The 22,333-nt window shown below is 35.9% G+C and overlaps 2 protein-coding genes across 5 annotated transcripts in view; both read right to left on the bottom strand.

Moving 5' to 3' along the window:
• mrtfab (myocardin related transcription factor Ab) overlaps positions 1–7,523 on the bottom strand; it is a 37,291-nt gene extending 29,768 nt beyond the window's left edge. For 2 of the 4 annotated variants that reach the window (XM_081393044.1, XM_081393045.1), the window contains exons 1-4: positions 7,360–7,484; positions 6,449–6,519; positions 686–813; positions 151–345 (exon numbers count right to left, since the gene is read on the bottom strand). In XM_081393044.1, coding sequence (XP_081249170.1) covers positions 151–345; positions 686–743 — 253 coding nt within the window. In that variant the 5' untranslated portion in view covers positions 744–813; positions 6,449–6,519; positions 7,360–7,484. Of the gene's footprint in view, positions 1–150; positions 346–685; positions 814–6,448; positions 6,520–7,359 lie in introns of all 4 variants that reach the window. The other 2 variants (XM_081393048.1, XM_081393047.1) reach the window with 2 other exon arrangements.
• Positions 7,524–8,836: 1,313 nt separating this feature from the next.
• Positions 8,837–22,333, bottom strand: rgs9b (regulator of G protein signaling 9b; the record flags this gene model as incomplete). Its single annotated transcript, XM_081392737.1, has 19 exons — positions 8,837–8,993; positions 9,668–10,086; positions 12,921–13,044; positions 13,185–13,267; positions 13,355–13,493; positions 14,774–14,861; positions 15,022–15,137; positions 15,266–15,379; positions 15,970–16,031; positions 16,132–16,161; positions 16,723–16,791; positions 16,922–17,003; positions 17,668–17,744; positions 17,936–17,994; positions 18,189–18,240; positions 18,599–18,705; positions 18,872–18,922; positions 20,772–20,868; positions 22,268–22,333. 19 exons carry the CDS (start codon positions 22,331–22,333, stop codon positions 8,837–8,839), a joined length of 1,992 nt encoding a protein of 663 aa, XP_081248863.1.

The following is a 22,333-nucleotide window of genomic DNA, read 5'->3' as shown; positions in this document are numbered from 1 at the left end:
TTGTACATGGTTGATTCTATTGAGTTTTACTTCTTTCAATCACGTGGAACCACTGTCTATGGTAGAATCATGTTCCGCCAAAGAGCTTGGTTTGACATTCTAAAGGAGTTTTGCTAATGAACTAGCACTAGGGTCTAGTGGTTAACTCACCATTCTTGCGTTCTTTCAGGGGCAGTGGGCTCGGTACAGACTGCAGAGTGAGTTCCTGCAGCTCACTGGCCACCGCCTCGCTCTGAGGACTGGGCACGGAGCTGTTCCCCACAGCAGACACCATGCTGCCAGGGCTTAGCTCCTCCCCACGCTTGGCTTCCTGCGCTGCCAGGGTGACGGGTGAAGCAGTCAGACCTGTGAGATGTTTATTACAGAGACGAGGCTGAATTAGAAACTGGAAAACACCACAGACAGACATAACACACATATAAAGGGCGTCAAAGGCTTTGCAGAGCGAGAACAGAAGGTATTATTTCTGACACGGTGCATCTGAACAAAAAAAAAAAAGTTACATGCAGCACGGTCTGTGCTAACAGGGAAAAAAAAAATATTCCCATATAGTGCCATGTCCCATTAACCTATAAAAAACACTCTTTTACTCACTACTTAAACCAAGTGAAACCACTGTATTAGGCTACATGTTCTATAAAGCACAAACAGCGTAAGTTCAGACGTGAATCATTGTGCAACTCACATTCAATGCCATCCAATATGACTGGAGGCAGCGATTTACACAAGCATGTAAATATCATCAGGTGGGGAACTCAAAGCCTCCAGCAGTGAGTCATTTAGAAGAGTTTTAGAAAATGCTTCGCTGGTATCCTTTTTTTCCCAACAGAAAAAAGAGCGATTGTATTGACATCTAATCTGTGAAAAATACTGCAGAAACAGATTTCCATAGAATCCAAACGCCCATAATTCACAGTTCTATACATCTGCTACACTATGCATGCCATGTTCATTAGTTAAATATTTCAGCTAACTGTCCTTAGATAACAATTAGAATTTTCCCCTCACAACACTGCTGTTCAAAAGACAGGGAATATATATTTTTTTACAGCAATTACTTTTATTCAGCAAGGCTGCATTAAATGAATCATGTGACAGTAAAGACATTTATAATGTTCTTTTAAACTTTATATTAAATCAAAGAATGTATCATGGTTGTTTTCCATAAATATATAAAGCAGCACGACCATTTTAAAATTGATAATTATACAAAATGTTTCTTTATCACCAAATCAACTTATTAGAATGATTTCTGAAGGATCATGTGACACTGAAGACTGAAGTGATGCTGAAAATTCTACTTTGCTGTCACAGGAATAAGTTACATTTTAAAATAAAGTAAAAAACAAGTTATTTTAAATTGTAATAATATTTCACAATATTATTGTTTTACGGATTGTCTTCCAATAACATAAAAAAAAATGACAGACCTTAAACTTTTGAATGGTTATGTATGCTGAAATTGTGAATAAAACCCAATTAATGGAACAACAGATAATATTAAAATCCAAATATTTAACATAAAATCTCAGAAAAAGCAGATGAAGAATTATGGAAAAATGCAATTAAATGTCTTTTCCTTGCACAAAGTTATTGTAGGATTTTAGAACACTTGAAATGAGCAACTAGCACATTCTTCAAAATATATATTTTTATGTTCCACAGAAGAAATTAAGTAGGCTAATACAGGTTTGGAATGACAAAAGGGTGAGTAAATGACACATTTTGGGCGAACTATCCTGAGGGTGTAAAGTGCACACATACATTGTTGATCAATTTGAATCGTTTAACTTTGTCCACAACTCTACGTTGCTGATTTTATCATTTAGACTTCTTTTTTCTAGCCATCATTGTACTTTATATAGGGTTGGGTACCGACACCCGGGATAAACCCGGGGCTAAATTACGAAAGTCTGCAGTATCGATACGATAAGCTCCGACATTACCAGTTCTGTTGTCGGTAATAGAGAAACGTTATAGAGACGTTATCTCGCCAGCCGTTTCTATGCGATAATATTAAACCAGAAGAGAGAGAGATCTCTCACGCGCAGCTTTACAGCGCGCACGAAACGAAAGTCCCTGCTTAATTAGTGACGATGGGAGAGATAACTAAACATTCAAATGTAGTTACACTTTAGGCCTGTGATATTTATCCAATTTTATTTTCGATTTCGGCTTCCAAGGATTATCAAAAAGAAGATATTTGAGGTAAAACTTTTAAAAACTAGCCGTGTTCCGTCTAGCGCACTCTCAGTGTAGTCCTACTATCATTTCTCCCTAAAACCCAAACTTAACGTCAGAATCGGCACAATCGGTTATTGTTGTAAAATGCAGTCTCTACGGTTGCTAAATTGCGGGATGCATTTTGCAACTATCCCAACAGTTTGGTAGAATGCATTAGGCAGAAAAAGGCTGGCACACGCCCTGAAAAGACGTCTGGACAATCCCTGTAAAGGAATTAGATGCAGTTTTCCAATAAGACATTAAAAACAACTTAAAGCATCATCTGACTAGGAGCACAGTGATTGCAAGCCATTCTGAGCATTGAAACTGTAGTAATGGCATTCACAAATGCACATTATGCAACTCTCAATTGGTGAGGTAATGTAGTAGATCTACGCCGAAACCGGGATTAAACTAGTCCCAGACAAAAAAGCATGTTTGAGCTGTTTTAACTGAAAGCAACGTGCACTAACATATCTTAAAATATGCCATTGTTTTGTCTCAAGATGCACATCGGGTAATGTTTTTTTCAAGGGCATGTTTATAAAAAGCTACTTTAATGTCCTAATTGAACTAAGGCCTAATCCTGGCTTAATCTAAGCCCTGTCTGTGAAACCAGTGACATTAAAGGGATAGTCTATCAAATAAAAATTCATTCATAAGTTTCTGTGAAACACAAAAGAAAAGAAGAGATTTTGAAGAATGTCGGTAAACAAACAGATTTTGTTTTCTAGTGACTTCCATTGTATTTTTCCCCATATAATTCAAGTCAATCCAAAAATATTTGGTTACCAACATTCTTTAGAATATCTTATTTTATGTTCCACATAAGAAATAATTTTCATTTTTGGGTACATCTGATTTAAAGAGATAATTCACCCAAAAAATTTTATTTACCCATGATTTACTCACCCGTAAGTCATCCTAGGTGTATATGACATTAATCTTTCAGTTTTGAATTCCATCAAAGTGCATCCATCCATGATAAAAGTGTTTCACATGGCTCTGGGGGGTTAATAAAGGCATTCTGAAGTGAAGCGATGTGTTAGTGTGAGAAAAATATCTATTTTAAAACTTTATCAACTAAAATGACTAGCTTCCGGCAGACGGCTTACGCAAGTCGACTTGCGGCACAAGAGTAACCCGTGACACATGTATGACGTAGGATGTAGGAGTATCGTAAGTTTAGACGCCTTTTGCGGTTCAAACTAACAGAGCTGGGCAACAAACTCAAGCTCCTCCGATATTTCTCTTTAAAAATTGTCGTTTTAGACTTCTAATTCGTGACTGGTGTTTTGGTTTGCTCTATCCTCTGCACTCCCGCGTTCGTCAATGCGTCAGGCCAAGGGTCACTCTTTGGCCATAAACCGATGCGTACCGACCGTGTGACCGGAAGCTAGTCGATAAAGTTTTAAATATGGATATTTTTCTTACACGAACGTATCGCTTCACTTCAGAAGGCCTTTATTAACCCATTAGAGGCGTGTGAAACACTTATTATGGATGGATGCACTTTGCACTTTAAAACAGAAACGGCCATTCACTGCCATTATAAAGCTTGGAAGAGCCAGGACATTTTTCAATATAACTCCAATTGTATTCGTCTGACAGAAGAATGTCAAATACACCTAGGATGGCTTGAGGGTGAGTAAATCATAGGGTAATTTTCATTTAAGCGTGAACTATCCCTTTAAGGGCTAGAGATCCAAATATTAGAGAAGTGATTGCTGAATGCTGTTCTTTTAGAGCAGCCAAAATCAGTGTCACACTGCATGACTGAGTTTTTGCTTTCTGTAAGCTTCGCCCATCTTGTAAGCTGATGCATTCTTCATTATGAGCTCATCAGCATCCAGAGTCTATCGACATGGCAATCCCACCCTGACGTCCCATGAGAAGAGAGGTGGAGTAGAAAGAATCATTTTTCTTTTGAATTGTTACCTAATATTTAACAAGCCTTTTGAGACTATTTAAATGGTTTTCCTATTGCTGTAAGCCTCAAGTTTCAAAACCTGCAAGTTGCTCTTTTCTTTGAAAAGTACTATTGGATTACATTGTCTCCTACCAGCTATGAATTAAAATAATAAAAATAAAATCAATAACACATGTTAACACTAAAAACTGGCTGGCTTATCACACTCATGCTCTCTGGAATACTTGATTCTGATTGGTCAATAGCATGACTGAGAGGTCAAATACTTTTATAATGCTATGTTGGATATTTTACAGCTGTTCATGGCAACATAGGCCTACCAGTTCTACTTTCATATCAAGCCTTTTATCTCATACCGAGTCAGAACAGCTCATTTGCAGCACTGTGCAACTTAAGCAGTTGAAATATAGTAGTTAAGTATTAATTTTATGGTATGCATAAATACATAAAAACATGTTTTAGAGGCTTATTTAATACAGTGGTTCTCAACCAGGAGCCCCTCAGTAAATTACCAAGGGGGCTGCAGGATGACTTAAAGTATTTAAATTAAACAATTATTATTAATATTAAAATAATATAAAGCTAATCTAAATTTAAATGCTAGACACATAAAATCAATAAAAGCGCATAAATCCCTTTAATAACTTTTTTTAATAACAAGAACATACAGTTTTCAAAACTTCTGGAGTCCCAAAATGAATCGTGGTTAATTAATTTAAAACAACACTCCCAAAAAATGGGGTGTGGGGGCCTTCGAGTCAAAAAGTTGGAGAATCATTGGTTTAATATATAGGCTAATGGACTATTTTTTATTAGTAGAATCTTTAAACAATTCGACAAGTAAGATGAAATAATTCTATAATAATTTCATAATAAAATAAATAAATACTAAATGTCTTTGCATTTATTTACTAGACAAATAGCTGTACAATAAGCAGAATAACGTACAGTCAGCAGGTTATTAATTATCGCAAAATAAACCCTCCAAGGTGACACAAGACCCCTGAGATTCATGCGCCCGTCTCAATCACCCTGCAGGACTGTATTTTGTAAAAATGACAGACTGGCTGCACACCATCTCTTAAATATCAAATAGTGGGATTATCTTGCAGGAACATTCCTACTTTACTTGAGAAACAGTGTTCAGACATGCAGTGTTCAGGTTTAGTACACTGACAAGGGGAAAGACATTATGCTCTCTGACATTCCTCATTGTGCACGTCCACGCCTGCCTTTAACCATCAGCCACAGAAGTAATTCTAAAAACACAAACATCACCCGAGCAATTCACAAGTGATGCCTGTAACCCCATGCCCCATTAACCAGACAGAAATACATAACATAGATAGACATGCCCTTAAAAAGGTTAATTCACCCAAAAAAGTCGGAAAGCTCTCAGGTTTCATCAAAAACATCTTCATTTGTGTTCTGAAGATGAATGAAGGTCTTACGGGTAATTAATGACAGGAATTTCAGTTTTGGGTGAACTATCCCTTTAAAGTCCGCGTGAACCGGAAGTTGCAAACGACTTTTCTCCAGTGCTGTGACGTATTTCCCAGTGAAACGGAATATTGAACAGAGGGCAGGGTTTTACTCTAGGGCTCCTTCTCTCCATCTCTCGCTCATTACAGACTAACAATTTGAGGGGAGTGGTTAAGCGTTTTCCAACCCAAGTCCTCAAACCTACGTCATCAGAGAAGGGACGCCATTCCAGACTGGAAGTAACTTTTCAGACTTTGATTAAAGATTACGACGGCAAACAATTTTTTTCTGTGTTTTAACTTGCACGGATTAATTGTTCACCACAAGACTAGTTATATGCGCTAACAAAGTAAATAGGGTCAATTTTGATTTCTGTTGGACTTTAAGAGATCGGCCATTCTGAATAGCTGGTAACTCTACTACAGTCGATTTCTTAACCAAAGCATTAGCTATTCAAACATCAATTTTAAAGTCAGAATGAAACGAAAGTTAGGATAGTCTTTTCTTCCCTTTTGTGAGGTATATCAGAGTGGTACGGCTTCTCAAACAAGAAAAAATGTAGAGCAGAACTTAATTTTGTCCATTGGGAATTGATTGGATTGCTGTTGTTTGCTATTGCTGTGATCTAATGTGAGCGACAGGTAACACATCATCATATGTTGTTGCAAGAGGGAAGGGAAGTTATTTTCATTAAATATTATGAATATTATGATTTTTTTTTTTTTTAAAGAATGATGTGCCCATATAAATAATTTCATGACAAAATGACAATTTTTATTTGGTGAATCATGGTGACTTTAAAGAGCACAATACCTTAATTATGAGATCCACAATAACAGATTTCACCCTCATTTCCACTCACAGTTTGAGAGCATCTTGAAGGCCTGATGAAAGAGAGGACCCTCATTTGTAATGAAAAACTGTATATATACAAGGCAAGCACATAATCACTGTACAATACCCCAAAGCCAAATAGGAAAAAATATGCTTTGAGGATATATTAACGTGTTGTCATACCAGTCAATGCAGATGCTTATGTAAGATGCAGTTGTGCATCTCATCTGATATACTATTTCATGAGCATGCAGATAGAAGATCTGACATAAATTTGGCCATACAGATTTTATTAATATATAAGCCCCTTGATAGATTGTCTGTATCCATTAAGTGGAAGATCCGAATGTGTTGATGATTAGAAGGTGTGTCCCAGCACTAGCTCACCAACTATATATATATATATATATATATATATATATATATATATATATATATATATATATATATATATATATATATGAGCACAAATAGTATAATTAAACAACTACAGCATCAGATTTGACTTGAAATAATAAACAAACCGCGAAATACATTTCTTTACAACACTTTCATTATTATCGCCTGTTGTTACACATTCATGTTCTGATGCGACATGGCAGGAAATGAGACGACTGCTGATAAGCTCATACATTTGAAAAAACATTAAATTTAACATTTTAAACAAGCCCAAACAGGCCAGATATAGCAGGCCAGATCCTCGTCGCGACAGCTGCGTGTATATGTAGTAACAGACACTAGTGGATCAAGTGAAATGTACGCCGAGCAACAATAACGTTACATGAGAAGCGGGTGAATTGTCACATTCCACTGCTTGTTATTACTATTTTAAAACTTTCACCGTTTAAAGGGAGAGTCACATGCGAACCCGTTTGATTTTAACAACTTACCGAATCGCAAAGTGAAACGCAACAACCGTTCGGCTTTACAAAGGTATTCATATACTCAAAAATTGTACTGAGGCATCCGGCTACTCTCTGCAGCTCAACAACCGCATAGGACCGTGAAGCCAGTCAACGCAATCACAGTACTTCCTGTAGATAAAAGTCCACTCAAAATAATAACCTCACGATCTTTAGATCAGGACATGGAGAGAGAAAAAAAAAAAAAGTGTATTAATTGTCTTCCAAATATCGGTAAATTTATAAAATAAAAATATCATAAATTGTTAAACAAAACAACTTTACATTATATAAATAATAAACAAACAATAATAAATGATGAGAGTGAACAACCAAACAGTTAATAAAATAGTTTAATGAACAAAAATATAAAAACAAAAATAAATAACATAGTCATTCGTTAATATATAGTCAAGCAATTATAACATTCCAGTATTTGCATTTGCAATACTATAAAAAGGGCTAGGCTACTTTGTGTTAAAATAAAAGTTCCCATGACCAATCTTTTTTTCTTCTTCTACAGTTTCCTCAGTAGGGACATTACATTTTATCATAAAATAAACAAAATATACAATAAAAATAAAATAATAGTTATACTGGATGCCAAATATATGCCGTACATGTAGCAACTGCACATCAAAATAACTAACTTTGAGATGTTTTATTGAGGCACTTTCACAATTTAAACATGAACAAATTCACATTCTGAACTGTAAACATTTTAAAGGTCTAAACATTCAGACAGCAAATGTGTATCCACATTCTGTTTTACTGCCTTACTGTTTACTTCTATGAAAATAATATTTCTTAAAGCGATTCACATTTATGCATGTTTCGCATCTATATAAAACAGTGAACAAGCCAAGTACAAAATTTTTTGTTCTCACCACTAACCAAACTGACGACAGTTCAACAAATAAACAAAGCAAATCTCTTAAAATAAGGCCCCTTCAGTCGTCAAAGAACAGTGACATCAGAATACGAATTTATGTATATAAAACCATCATTAACTAACCAAATAGTTTCATTGGCTACAATAACATGTAGGCACTACCTAAAAGCTATCAAAAATAACAGACAATTCAGTTAGAGATGAGGTTACTTCATACATTACTAACCACAGCCTTCTCGGGGTTGTAAGACAAAATATTTATGACACAAGAATTGATTCAGTGTATTTATTTCCTCTCTACACTCTTAGAAATAAATGTTCTTCATTGGCATCGATGGTTCCATGAAGAACCTGTAACATTCATGGACACTTTTGTTTCCACAAAAGGTTCTTTATATTGGAAAAAGGTACTTTAGATGTTCTTCAAACCAAAAAAAAAAAGAAGGTTATTTTAAGAACTGATCACTGACAGGTTCTTCAGGGAATCAAAAATGGTCCTTTAATGGCATTGCTGCGAAAACCCTCTTTTGGAACCTTTATTTTTAAGAGTGTACTAACTCATCTATGACTCTTCTATCTAGCTCCATCTTGTTTGGTGACAGTTTCCCATGGGCAAATGATTTCTTTCACGCCTCGTCTTGCTGCATCAGGACTGTCATCCTCCTCATCTTCTGAATCAATGGGGTAGATGCGGCATTCAGGTGGGATGTCGACTTTGATTTGAAAAAAGCTGTGAAAGTAGATTGGTTATTTTTCTGTTAACACTGTTAGCAATTTCTGTAAATTACACAGTATTTAACTGTAAAATGAACTGTATTTTACTGCAGGACAGTTATACAGTATGTTACTGTATTTCAAAGTTGCATTGTGGGAATTATCCCGTTGGCGCCATGCACACTATGCAAGATTTGTACCTTAATATAACAGCTACCTTAATATCGATGGTAAACAAACTCGTAGTTGGGCGAATCATCCCGACAGCAAAGCTGGGGGGAGGGGGACGCCACTGGCAAAACCAGCAATGCAGGTTTGAGAGGTGGCGCCCCGCCATAATCTCGCTAGAATCACGACTTGTTTACGGCACAATGTCACATACATCAACAACATAAGAGCAGCCTCTATGGAAGACACTAGCATGCATTTCAGACGTGAATCATGGCAGAGTCGACGAAGAAAAGGAAGAAAGCGCGGTCAGAAGAGTGCAGAGACGACTCTGCGTGAGTGGTATTTACGACAGTAACGTTAAATACAAGTACTCCGCAGAGACTCTAGGGGTCGCTGTTTGAGAAAAACAGAAACTGCACAGTGTGCCTTTAAAATACAGTATTTTTCATTTACTGTAAATCGAAAAACAGTATTGTAAAATCAGTTGGACCGAAATAAAATCAAAAAGCGTATACTAACTTTGCAATTCTTCTGGGCTGGGGTTGTGCTAGCGGCTCCACTCCAAGCGGTTGTACTCTGCCTCCCCCTGAAGCTACAGCACATTTCGGGGATAGGCTGGCAAAGACAGACGGTGCGTTGCATCCTCTGCGGAGGAGTCTGCTCAGTGATAGAGCCATACGAGACTTAGGGGCAGGTGGCTGGTTCTCTTCCTCTGATACAGACGCCTCTGCAATAGATGGGAAATGGGAGGAGGAAGGCCCTCCGTTGTCATCAAACCTCCTCTCTGAGGCTGGAGTACTGTCGATGGCCACGCTGATGGGAGATGGGCAGGCAGCACTGTTGGGCAGTGTCATGAGCCCAGGGGAGGCAGTAGACTGAGCTTCACAAATGCCTGTATACACGGCCAGATGAGGCACGGGTGCTGTGAACCGGCAGAGCTGTAGGGCACAGTTCATGCAATGCATTTATTAGTATTAACGACCATTTGTGTCAAACAACCTGGACTCTAGCAAAAATAGACAATGCAATATAGTCCATTCCTGATAGATTCTGCTCTTGGTTTCTTCCCTATACATCCAAGAAATAATTGAAACAGATATGTAGTGGATTTACTCTACACACCCCTGTTAAAACGGCTGTTTTTTTTGTGATTTAAAAATGAAACAAAATAAATGGAATCAGATTACAACACTCATTCTGTTTGGATATGACATACATTGACAAAAATATTGGGACACCTGACCATTAAACCAACAGGAACTGTAATGACACCGTATTCTAAATATAATGGACTTGGTCCCCCTTTGCATCTATAAGAGCTTCCACTTGAAGGCTTTCCACAAGATTTTGGAGTGTTTCTGTAGGGATTTTTGCCTATTCATTACTATTCAGGCACTGATGTTGTACAAGAAGGCCTGGCTCGCAACCTCCATTCCAGTTCACCCCAAAGGTTCAACCAAGGCTCAGCCAACCTTGTTTTTATGGTCCTTGCTTTGTGCTCTAGGTCCCAGTCAAGGGCTTTCCGCAAACTGCTCCCACAAAGTTGGAAGCATAGCATTGTCCAAATTGCTTTGGTATGCTGAAGCATTAAGATTTCCCTTCACTGGAAGTATTAGCCTATAGCCTAACCCCTGAAAAAAAGCCCCATACCATTATCCCTTCTCCACCAAACTTTATAGTTGGCACAATGGAGCCAGGCAGGTAATGTTCTCCTGGCATTGGCCAAACCCAGACTCGCCCATCAGACTTTCCACTGCTCAAGAGTCCAGTGGCAGCGTGTTTTACACCACTCCATCTGACTACATTGTACTTGGAGATGTGAGGCTTGCATGCAACAAGAAACCCATTCCATGAAGCTCCCACAGCAGTTTTTGTGCTGATATTAATGCACGTGCTGGAAGTCTTCAGCTATGGAGTCAGCAGAGAATTGGCAACTTTTATGCGATCAGCACTAGGTAACCCCACATTTTGTGACTTTATGTGGTCTTCCGCATAGTTGCTGTTGTTCCTAAACCCTTCCACTTTCCAATAATACCACTTACAGTTGACTGTGGACTATCTGGCAAGGATGAAATTTCATGAACTGACTAATTGTGAAAGTGGCATCATCACAGTGTGTCCCAATAATTTTGCCCATATATAAGGTAGCCTATACAAATGAGCAGTTGGTAAAATGCAATAGGAGCAGTTGATGAAATTCATCCTGGATAATTTTAATCAATTTAAACAATAGAATCTACTGCAAATAAAAGAATTGCATTAGTATGAGAGCAACGCAGTCAAGCATGACATCTCACAATACAAAATACATCATAGTTTTTCCTGGAAATATTTTCAAGTCATTGTTTTTACCATAAGCTTATATTTAAGACATTTATGACCAGTTTAACAGATAAGGCTTAAGCCTAGTCCCAGACTAAAATGCATGTTTAAGCTGTTTAACTGAAAACAACTTACACTGATATATCTTAAAATATGTTTTGTCTCAAGAAGCACAGCAGTAATGTTTTTTTCTAGGGTACATTTATTAAAACAAATTAATTGAACTAAGGCCCTAATCCTGGCTTAATCTAATCCCTGTTTGTGAAACTAGGCCTTTGTATAATTTTTTATGTGACACAGTAATTTATTTTTCAATTTCAATTTTTATTTTTAAATATCTATGCTTTGCAAATCTTACTGAATTTCTCCCAGCTTACCTAATTTTTCTTTTTAGCATTTTTTAGTGACACATTCAACAGAATGTTTTATTATTTTCATTTACTCACCTTCATGTTGTACTAAACCCATTTGACTTTATTTCTTCTGTCATACACAACAGGACAGGTTTAGCAGAATATTTATGAAAGTGAATGGGGGCCAGAGGTTGTCAAGTTTCAAAAGAAGACTAGTCCTGCACTGATACTGTTGCCTTGAAAATCTTACTTGGCACGCAAGGTCACCATTCACTTTCATTGAATGGAAATAAGCAGCTTGTTCATCCTGTTGTTCTTATATCTTATCCATATCTTCTCATGTGCTCTCGAATTACAGCAAGTCATGCCGGTTTCAAAACACATGAAAGTGAGTAAATTATAGATAGACAGAATAGATTGCATGTTCATTTCCTATCAGGCCAGTTCAAGTGGTAACTATGCACACACTGATGAGATACATGATGAGACACATATATACTGTACATTTCACTCAAAACAAACAATCATGAATGACAAAGACACATGATGTGACCACAGATGGCAGAAATGGTTTTACTATATATTTCAATAAAGTAATGATTTACAAGGAAACTGCTACAAACATGGAACAAACATGAGATAAAAATAAACTTAAGTAATGAGCAGGGCAACATCTGATAATTTCTCCACATGTATAAACATGTATTATACATGTATAAAGTTTGACAAAACATAAATATGACATAAAGGTTTCAAATTATTGTGAATGAGTAGACAAGTCTGGGAAAGAGTAACAGACAATGGCCTAATAAAAAAAAAACAGCAAAATGGATTGCACAAACTGATGACATTTTAAAACATATCAAGCAAGCTTTCAAAACCTAGAAATATCTGTGTGATATTGCAGACAGAGCATTAGCATAGCAACAAAAACTCTATTGCTCCCTATATAAACATATTGGCTTGCAAAATAGTTTATTGCTTTGACCAGAATGGTGGTTATCCTTTTTTTTTATCATAAATATTTGTTAAAATCTATTCTATTTTTGCTCGGTCTCCTTTCACTTTTTCTGTTTCTTTTCCAGTTTGCTCATGACCTGTGTGATGTCCACCGGTCCACTTGCAGCAAGTTTGGCTTTCTGTTCTTCCTCCTGCTGTCTCAGCATGATGGGACTCAGGCTGGGACGCCTTCTCTTGGAATTCTGCTCCAACTGTGTCTCACTACAAGACATTAGAAAGGAATAAAGATCATTCTTAATGTCACTTATGTATTATATATATATATATATATATATATATATATATATATATATATATATATACTGTATATAAAGAGGAACTAACAGAAAGGCACATCTAACCTGAATCTGTGTGCTTCGGGAGCAATGGCCTTCTTCTGAGTTTCCTTGAACACCGGGGACTTGAGATATCGCCCATACGAGTCCTTAAACGCCAGATCAAAGCTTACATTAATTTCATTCGTAAAGGCCACAACCGTTTGAGGTGCAAAGTTTTACAAGAGATCAGATACCTTTTTCATGAGCATATAAATGTGAGTCTGGGCAGCATCCAGTACATAACGGTGAGGATGTGCCAAACCTTTCACTGTTATGTCCATTGTTTTGCCATCAATGTTGATCCAACGTGGAGCTCCACGCGCCAAAAAGGTCCTGATCAAATAAGAGTAAAAATGACTGGATTAAATGCTAATGTAATTAGTTTAATTAATGTTTAAAACATGTAGAGAAAATGGAAAACATAGCATATATTAAAATATACATATTTTAATATTTTACATAAAACTATATATGTATATATAGTATATAAATTGTTATGAAATTTATATTTTATTCAGCAACAATGCATTAAATGGATCAAAAGACAATGACAATAAAGACATTTATAATGTTACAAAAAAGTATTACCATATACCGTATTTTCTTTTTAAACGCAACTGTATTTAACATTGAAATACTGATAAATATGCACTAAATTAGCATATTATATTGATTTCTGAAGGATCATGTGACACTGAAGACTGGAGTAATGATGGAATATATGACATTTTAAAATAATGTTAAAATAAAAAAACAGTTATTTTAAATTATGATACAATTTGATTATTTTTTACTGTATTTTTTATCAAATAAATGCAGCCTAGATAAGAGATTCCTCACGAAAACACAAAAAAATCGTCCGCAAACATTTGAACAGTAGTGCACAATTATCACAGTTATTCAACATGTTAACAGATGTGTTTTAGTTTCAAATTCAAGAACTTTAGTATGCTTATCATTGGTTTCCAGTTTCCTTTGAGTTAAGTTGAAGATTAGTGATTAATTAGCACACCTGCTTGTAGTTTGGTTCATTATCATTGTGCATTTAAGTTCCTAATTTCCTTCAGTTCTGGGTCTGGTGTATTGTTTATGTTTAAGGGTACGTTTGCACGACAGAGATGTGCTAAAAACGGAAAGGTTTTTCTTTGTACAGATGACAACGTTATTAAAACAATCCTCGTTCACATGGATCCACGAAAACGACTAATAACTCTGTATTGTACAAGCCAGACAAGCTGTTGGGGATGTCACTTTGTAAAGAAAGACTATGCGCCTTGTCATGTAAATGATCGGCAAAAATGCATAAAAAGTCTTCCGTTTTTAAATGAAAACAGTGTCGTGTAAATGACCTCTAAGTGCACACTGTTATGTCTTTAACTCATTGGAGTGTTTTGCTTTTCTTTAAGCTTATTAAAGTTATATTGCATTTAGATTGAATTCGCCTTTCTTCATCATCTTTGTGGACAAAACCGTGAGTAATATAATATAATATAATATAATATAATATAATATAATATAATATAATATAATATAATATAATATAATATAATATAATATAATATAATATAATATCTGTATATTATTTTGCCAAAAGGCCAAAATGTGATGCTTACTTGTAAATTTGCTGAGCTTTTTCTTTCATTGTCTCCGCAGCACCCCATTTCAGATCCTCACATCCCTCCCAGAAGGCAAGATTCTCACCTATTCACCAATCAGATCATAGTCACAACCTTCCCTAATAAATGACAGTCATTGCAGTTTTGAATTTGAATATCAACCATTTAATTCCATTCCTAAAATGGGCAGAACTCACTCAACAAGTGAAAAAAGTGAAAAAGTCAACATTGTTAAATATACATACCACTGAACTCCTTTTTAAGGAAGAGGCGAAAATCATCCCTTCCCCGAGGGTCAGAAAGCAATTCTGCAAAGCTGAAAGTCCAGCGCTCCACTCTCATTTTAGTAGGGATCTCAACACTGTATGAACCAAACACACAGAGTACATTATCATCAAGTTTTTAAATGAGGGAAAAATGTGCTATTATTTCAAATAAAAATATTTGTTTGTTTCTGACATTGAAACACTTTAAGATATTGGAGCTCACTTTGGCATGTTGAGGTTCCAGTATGTAACATCATCCGTTAACCAGGGGTTACTTGGGAGGCAGGAGTGGAGAAATGGGTCATGCTCTTTGTATGTTGTCGAGTACTTAACAAGTCTGCAAAAGATTACAATAAAATTGAAAATAAAATTATTAAAACATATTAAAAGCTTTTAATGTTGTTTATATGTCTATGTGGTGTTTTTAATATGCTTTAAGACAAACCATGTGCAAATTCATATGTCAACACAATTGCTGAGTATTTTCTCCTTAAAACGGCAGTGAACCAAAGACAGTCTCAAAAACGCGTTTTGAAATCGCTGGTGTTTCTGACGTCACAAACTACATGGTAACCAATCACGTCAACGAGTGGATCTCTGAGCTGGTGTGAGTGAGTGGAGGCGGGGCTAATTTGCATATTCATAGAACCGCGTATAGTAAATGAGACAAGGGTGTAGAGTTACATTCAAGCTATTTAAAGGTATGAAGATTTTTTTCTTCCAAGAAAAAAAACTTTTAAATATGTAATTTTGGTGATCAAAGTTTTGAGGGATACAATTATTGACTACAAGGGGACTTTAAATATATTTAATAAAATATATTTATATAATTATATATTAAAATATTTTATATATTTAAATGATTTAGTGTAGAATTCTTGATCTAATGCAAGTCATAACAGGAATTGTTATATCACAGTAACATACGCTCCAATCGACACAGATGACTTCACCCTTGGTCTCATGATACACTGCTGCGTGAAAATAATCTGCAAGAAAACAATGAATCGTTGGTCAAAAACTAACAAATTTTATATCTGATCACTGTCTTTTACAACTAAATATTTGAGCTAGTTCTTTGGTACTTACAATTCTTCTGTAGAAGTCAGGTGTTTTTTTCTGAAAAACAATTTTAGAAGCAGTTTAAGTTCTAAGAAAGGGAATGGTGACTCATGCTAGAGGATAGTTTTAAAAGCAATATATTGACATTTGAACATGTTTGGGTTATGAGTGAAGAGAGAGTGAAGATGGTTGCTTTGTGGACTTGCAATGTCATTTTAAAAGCAGGTATTCATATTTCAATTACACAGCGCCCAATTTATGATCCATTGAGCATGTGCTTTCATTTTGAAGTCGTCTGATTACATGTGCTTCTACATGTAAGTTTAGGAATCAAATCTGTAGAAAAGAATGTGAGAAAGACACAATGAGACATTTGGAGTGCTAAGCAGTGAGATTATGATCATTTAAATCCTATTGGATATAAGATGACATTCTAGAAATATCCTTGATAAGCCTTGATAATCTCAGCAGTAATATCTGTTAATGTTGGTTATATAGTCCAAGATTCTTCATCAGACACACAATATTTTGAAAGCCTACTTGTCATAATTTTGCCATTTCTAAAAAAAAAAGACCTATTTTAGCTCCTTAGAAGTTATAATTAATTGTCACACATACCTTTACCTCCTCCAAATTGGGGTCGACCATCCTGTCGAGTCCATGGTCCATGGCACTAACCGTTCCGGGCTGTGAAAATAACACACTTATATTTAACTCAAATGTTCTGAAGCTTTATTTAACAGGAGCCTGACAGCAGAATTAGGAAAATAGCAAGATAATTCAAATTCCTTAAAATTCCAGTCCAGAGGTAACTCACCGGTGGCCGATGTACAACCCAGTAGGCCCGTTCCTGACAGTCAAACACCACCCGGTCCGGCTTCTTCCTCTCCTTACCCGCCCTATACAAATAGGCAATAGGTCTTGTTATATGCTGGCACAAATAGTTTGTATATATTGAAAAACAAATAAAGAAATCATTGGGTCTTGAAAACATCAAGAAAGGAATGAAAAGAAAAAAATCTTTTCTCACAGTTTTATGCAAATAACAAAAATCAGGCATGCGGTTGCTAATTTAGAATACTCCAAATTTATGAACAAATTGATGTACATATGCACCTATTGTGAATTTTGCGGAAATGTTTTGTGAGATGTTCTTGGGAGAAAGAGAGTATGTGCTGTCCGTACATAATAAAACGCAATTTTCTGGCAAAAAACATACAAATTTGTCGTCTTTATCCTATTGTTTACTATATTTATTTGCTCGGTCAGTGTCGTTGTGGGTTTTGGTTATGAAGGCTGTAAAGACCTTTGAAATTACTGAAATCATTTGGTGAAGTGATTTGGAACTGTAATGCGGTCAAGACCTGCCTGGAACTACTTTCGCTGTGTTTCCATGAAAATAATTGCACACCTTAGATCGTTCGTCAACCAATCAGATTCAGGCATTCGACAGCCCCATAGTATAAGTTCAAATAACTCACGTACATGAGACCCATTCCCGGATTGATCCATGATAAATCATAAATATTCTCCAATAGTTTAAGTAAAGCACGTGTGACCCACCTGTACTGCTCTTTGGCTTGCATTACAATAAAATCCCACTTGTGATTCATCCATTTGTAAAGATTGTTGTACTCTTCCTGGGTTGAGAAACAGACACATTTTATGTCATATGTATTTATTGTGTGTTTTACTTTACTTCCTAAGTATAGTAATTTGTCATGCAGTTTATTATAGTAAATTACAAATATTTTTATGGATTACAACATAATAGGTCTTATTTTAGCAAAAGATTTCAGAGAAATGAATGAAGAATATGACGTGGTATTACCTGTTCATACAGCTCCAACATCCCTTTCTTGCGTATATTTCTCTTTGCCAAATAGATTGCTGGAAATGCACATAAAAACATCTGACCTTGCCAATAAAAGCCAATTGAAACATGTGATGTGACTTAACAAGAAAACAATTGATCAAATTCTTTGTCTCAGACAGCTGTTTGAAAGCATAATGAATAACCTCAATGTGTATTATTGCTATGACAACCTATCAGCATGCATGGAAAATGAAAGATGATTACACACCATAGTCTGTGTCTTCCACAGGCCATTGCTGTGCAGGCCAAAAATATGGTGTCTGGAAGAAGAAATGTATGGAAAAAATATAAAATATTAGTACAAAGAAGCATTTACACTGTGTCAAGTCATGAGGCACTGCAAAATGTGTGGAAAGGCTTCATTAATTTTTTTTAATGTTTTCTCTGCTGCATTAATTTGATCAAAATACAGTAAAACAGAAACACTGTGAAATATTAATACAATTACAATGGCTTGTTATTGTAATATTAAAATTTTAGTCATGTGATGGCAAAGCTGATGAATTATTTGATGAATAGAATGTTCAAAAGAACAGCATTTATTAGAAATAGATTTTCTTTTGTTACATTATAAATGTCTTTACTGTCACTTTTGGTCAATTTAATATTTCAAGTTACCTGAAAGCGATACAGGGATGCGTCTGGTTTAATGATAAGTCTCTTGTGATCTTGTAGTGGATAGATGTACCCAAACGCCACCATCATGGTCCCCATAGCTTGGGCCTCTAAACATTAAGTGTGAGAAAGTTACTTCATTTATCTAGACAGTACCACATCTCACCCCATCATATTTTATAGCACTAGAATATATTTATTCAAGCAGATCTGTAATATAAAGACCCTGACTGGGAGATATTCTTATCATTATTATACACAATGTACTTGACTTACCAGAAGCATCTATTTTTAAGTGATTAGAAATCCATGCAACAATATCTTCCCCTGAAAGAACAATAAAAGACTATGAGTGGGTGGGAAAATTGGCCTTCAGATTGAATCTGCCCACCAGGATTTATCAGTACACACACACACACACCACGAGAGACTACAGAGAGAGAAGCAGGGTTACTATAATCAACTAAAACTAAAACCATAACAAAATTAAGGGAACACATTAGTTTAGGGTCCAATTCTCACTACTAACTAGTTGCTTATTGGTATGAACACTTCTAGGATATTGTCTGTTTATTAGTATTTATAAAGCGCATATTAATGCCTTATTCTGCATGACCATATTCTACATCCCTACACTAACTACACTACTAACTATTTATAAGCAGTAATTAGGAGTTTGTTTAGGCAAAATACAGAGTTAATAGTTTAAAACATTATTAAAATAACACTGGAGAGAAGTCTCATGACGGTCAATCAATACTAACATAAGCATATGCAGTACGTATGAAACATAATGAGAAACTAAAAGTGGCAGAGAGGAGTATAAGTGAAAGAAATGCTAAATTGGAAGCAAAAATAGAGGCTGAGATTAAGTCTATCATTTATATACAATTTATAAGTATAATTTCAAGTAAGGGATTCATCAAAAGCATTACAGGCAAAACAACAGTGAGTATTAGACACAAAACTAAGGTGCACTCTCAAAATAGGCTTGGTCCACCACCAGTGTGCGTCCCGCTGAGGTCCTCGTAACAGGAGACTAATGAGAAGATCTCTGCAGGGGTGAATCTGAGTGGCTTCATTAGTGTCTGCTAGCCTGAGGAGCATACCATACCATTTCAATGAATTTTTAAATAAAAACCTTGGGTGTCTTTCCAATAAATCAATTGTATATATATAAATGCTGTGAAGAATCACAGGCTCTAATTAAGTTTAAACTCAAAAATGAAATTTCTGTAATTAATTACACACCCTCATGTCGTTCCAAACCCGTAAGACTTTCGTTCATTTTTAGAATGAAGATATTTGTAATGAAATCTGAGAGCTTTCTGTCCCTTCATTAACAGCTACGCAACTACCATTTTCAAGCCCCAGAAAGGTAGTAAAGACATCAATCCATGTGACTCCAGTGGTTTAACCTCAGTTGTATAAAAAAAACGCAAGTGCTTTGTTTGCACAAAAAAATATAATTTACCACTTTATTACAAAATATACATTTTCAATCACACGTTCACGACAGCACTACGGTGCATACGTGTTGTATTGACGTTGTTGCGTGAACACGCGTAAATAATGTGGTAATTATGTTATTTTTGCTTAATTAAATTGAAGTTAAATCGCTTAACATGACTTTAATGACATCTTTCCTACCTTTCTGGGGCTTGAAAGTGTTAGTTGCGTATGTGTCCCTTCAAAGATCTCAGATTTCATTAATCTAAACGAATTTCTTACGGGTTTGGAACGACAAGAGGGTGAGTAATTAATGACATTATTGGGTGAACTAACCCTTTAAGCAATGTCGTTTATGTTACTGTATGTAGTTGGCTGGCAGCATTTAAGACCAAGAGTGGAGATTACAAGAGCTCTCCAGCCTGAAACCATGCAGTCTAGAGGAGAGAGTCATTGCAGCCAGCTGCTCAAAGGTTGTCATGGCAATAGATTCTTCAGTCTCAGACCCACATAAACAGACTCTAAATGCATGGACCGCACTGATGACTAGCACTCCCGAGGAGTAATGCAGCTGCAGAAATCAATACAAATAAGTAGGCGAGCTCTCTATCCTTCACTATAGATGCTGCGTCTCACATCTCACATTTTTCTTCTAGTTTTTCTAAAGATTCCCTCTTGAGTAATAGTACCAACTGATGTAAACGGCAGCCATTTTTGATGATCTCACCTGTTATGGCATGTGGGATGGTTGTGATAACAAGCCTCTGGGTCTGAGATTTCACTCCAGTTTTGGGGTCCTGCATCTCCAACACCACAGCCTCCACCTAACATGGAAAAAATGTGACGTGCAACATGAGAATACAAAATCTATGCTGACAAATGTCCTTCTAGGCCTTTTTACCTTGTGGCAGCCTGTGTGCACATCTCACTAAATTATTCCACCGTGAAGTCTTCCCTGCTGGTTTATGGTCTGAAGGGGCTGCGGCTGACCCCTTTGAAATATACTCAGTGATTGATTTGTGACTCAGCTGTTTGAAGTTTTTCATGCTTTGTCAGGGTCTCTGGCTTTTGAAGACTGTTTGTGAACTCATGCTACACCCTGGTCTGGATCACAGAAAGCTCTTGGCCGAGTTATTGGGTCATTATCAGTGCACTGGTCAAGAGCAAAGTAGTGCACCAATAATATATGGTCTAGTGGATCATACTGTCGGGTTTGAAGGTTTGAAGTACTGTAGCGATAGAAGAGGGACTGCATTATACCAGAGGCTCATGACAAAGCTATACTAATACTATTAGCACACAGTGACCTTTTCTGAGAGTAAGCTGCTAATAGTCAATTAACACCTATCAATGTAAAAAGTGTTTTTATTATTAGGTCTTAACATCTTTAAAATCCATTTGAATTGTAAAAATGTGTTTAATTTATAAATCGATTTTATGAGTTTATAATTTTTTGTTCATCATTAATTAATTTCAAAGTGGTCAAATAGTTACATTTTTTAAATCCACTTTGATTTCAGTTATTAACACAGAAATTTAACCTTTATGTTAATTTGTAAATTAATATGTATAATTTCATTCACAATTAACTAATTTTAATCAGAAGTGTTTGATTGAATCGTTGTGGGTCAGAAGTAGCCTGATAATAAAATCTATTTTGTAACTGGAAAACATTTAAAAATATATATCTAGGAAACTCACAAAAAAGAAAACAATGTACATAGAGTGTCAAATCATCAATTAAAAAAAATCCTGACTTGAAATTTTTTTACAATAAATGCAACAACAATTAAATCAATCAAAACAAACATGACAAACGCAATTTACTTTGCCATTTTAATCAATCTAAGCAATTAAAAAGTTCCTCTGTGACCAAAACATGGACAGTGTTTGAATAATAGGGATTCAAGGCAACAATATTTTTATATTAGTATATAGAAAAAAATGCTTTAAACTTCGGAATGGATGGAATAGATGGAAATCACCATTGAGATTTAAATGGGCAGCTTTAGTTAATCCTACACGATAATATGAATTCAAGCAGCCTAATTATATTAGTGCGCTCAATTACACTTTACAGCAAGACCAGCAAAATAGCATTAGAGACCTTAAGGCTTGAAAGACTATTTGTTAGATTATATAAATCAAATGTAAAATTAATCTCATTGGCGAAAATGTAAATAACACAGATGGTGATGAGCCATGGATGGAGCTCCAACCCACCTTCTTCAGGCATGCCATGCGCGGTCTATAACGCTGCCCATGGTCCCGCACATTCCTTATGGTCAT

This window comes from Scardinius erythrophthalmus (assembly GCF_964197995.2).
Source record: "Scardinius erythrophthalmus genome assembly, chromosome: 18".
Classification (NCBI taxonomy): Eukaryota; Metazoa; Chordata; class Actinopteri; order Cypriniformes; family Leuciscidae; genus Scardinius; species Scardinius erythrophthalmus.
Note: the sequence above shows the minus strand (reverse complement) of the source record. Positions and strands in the feature narration are given on the sequence as shown.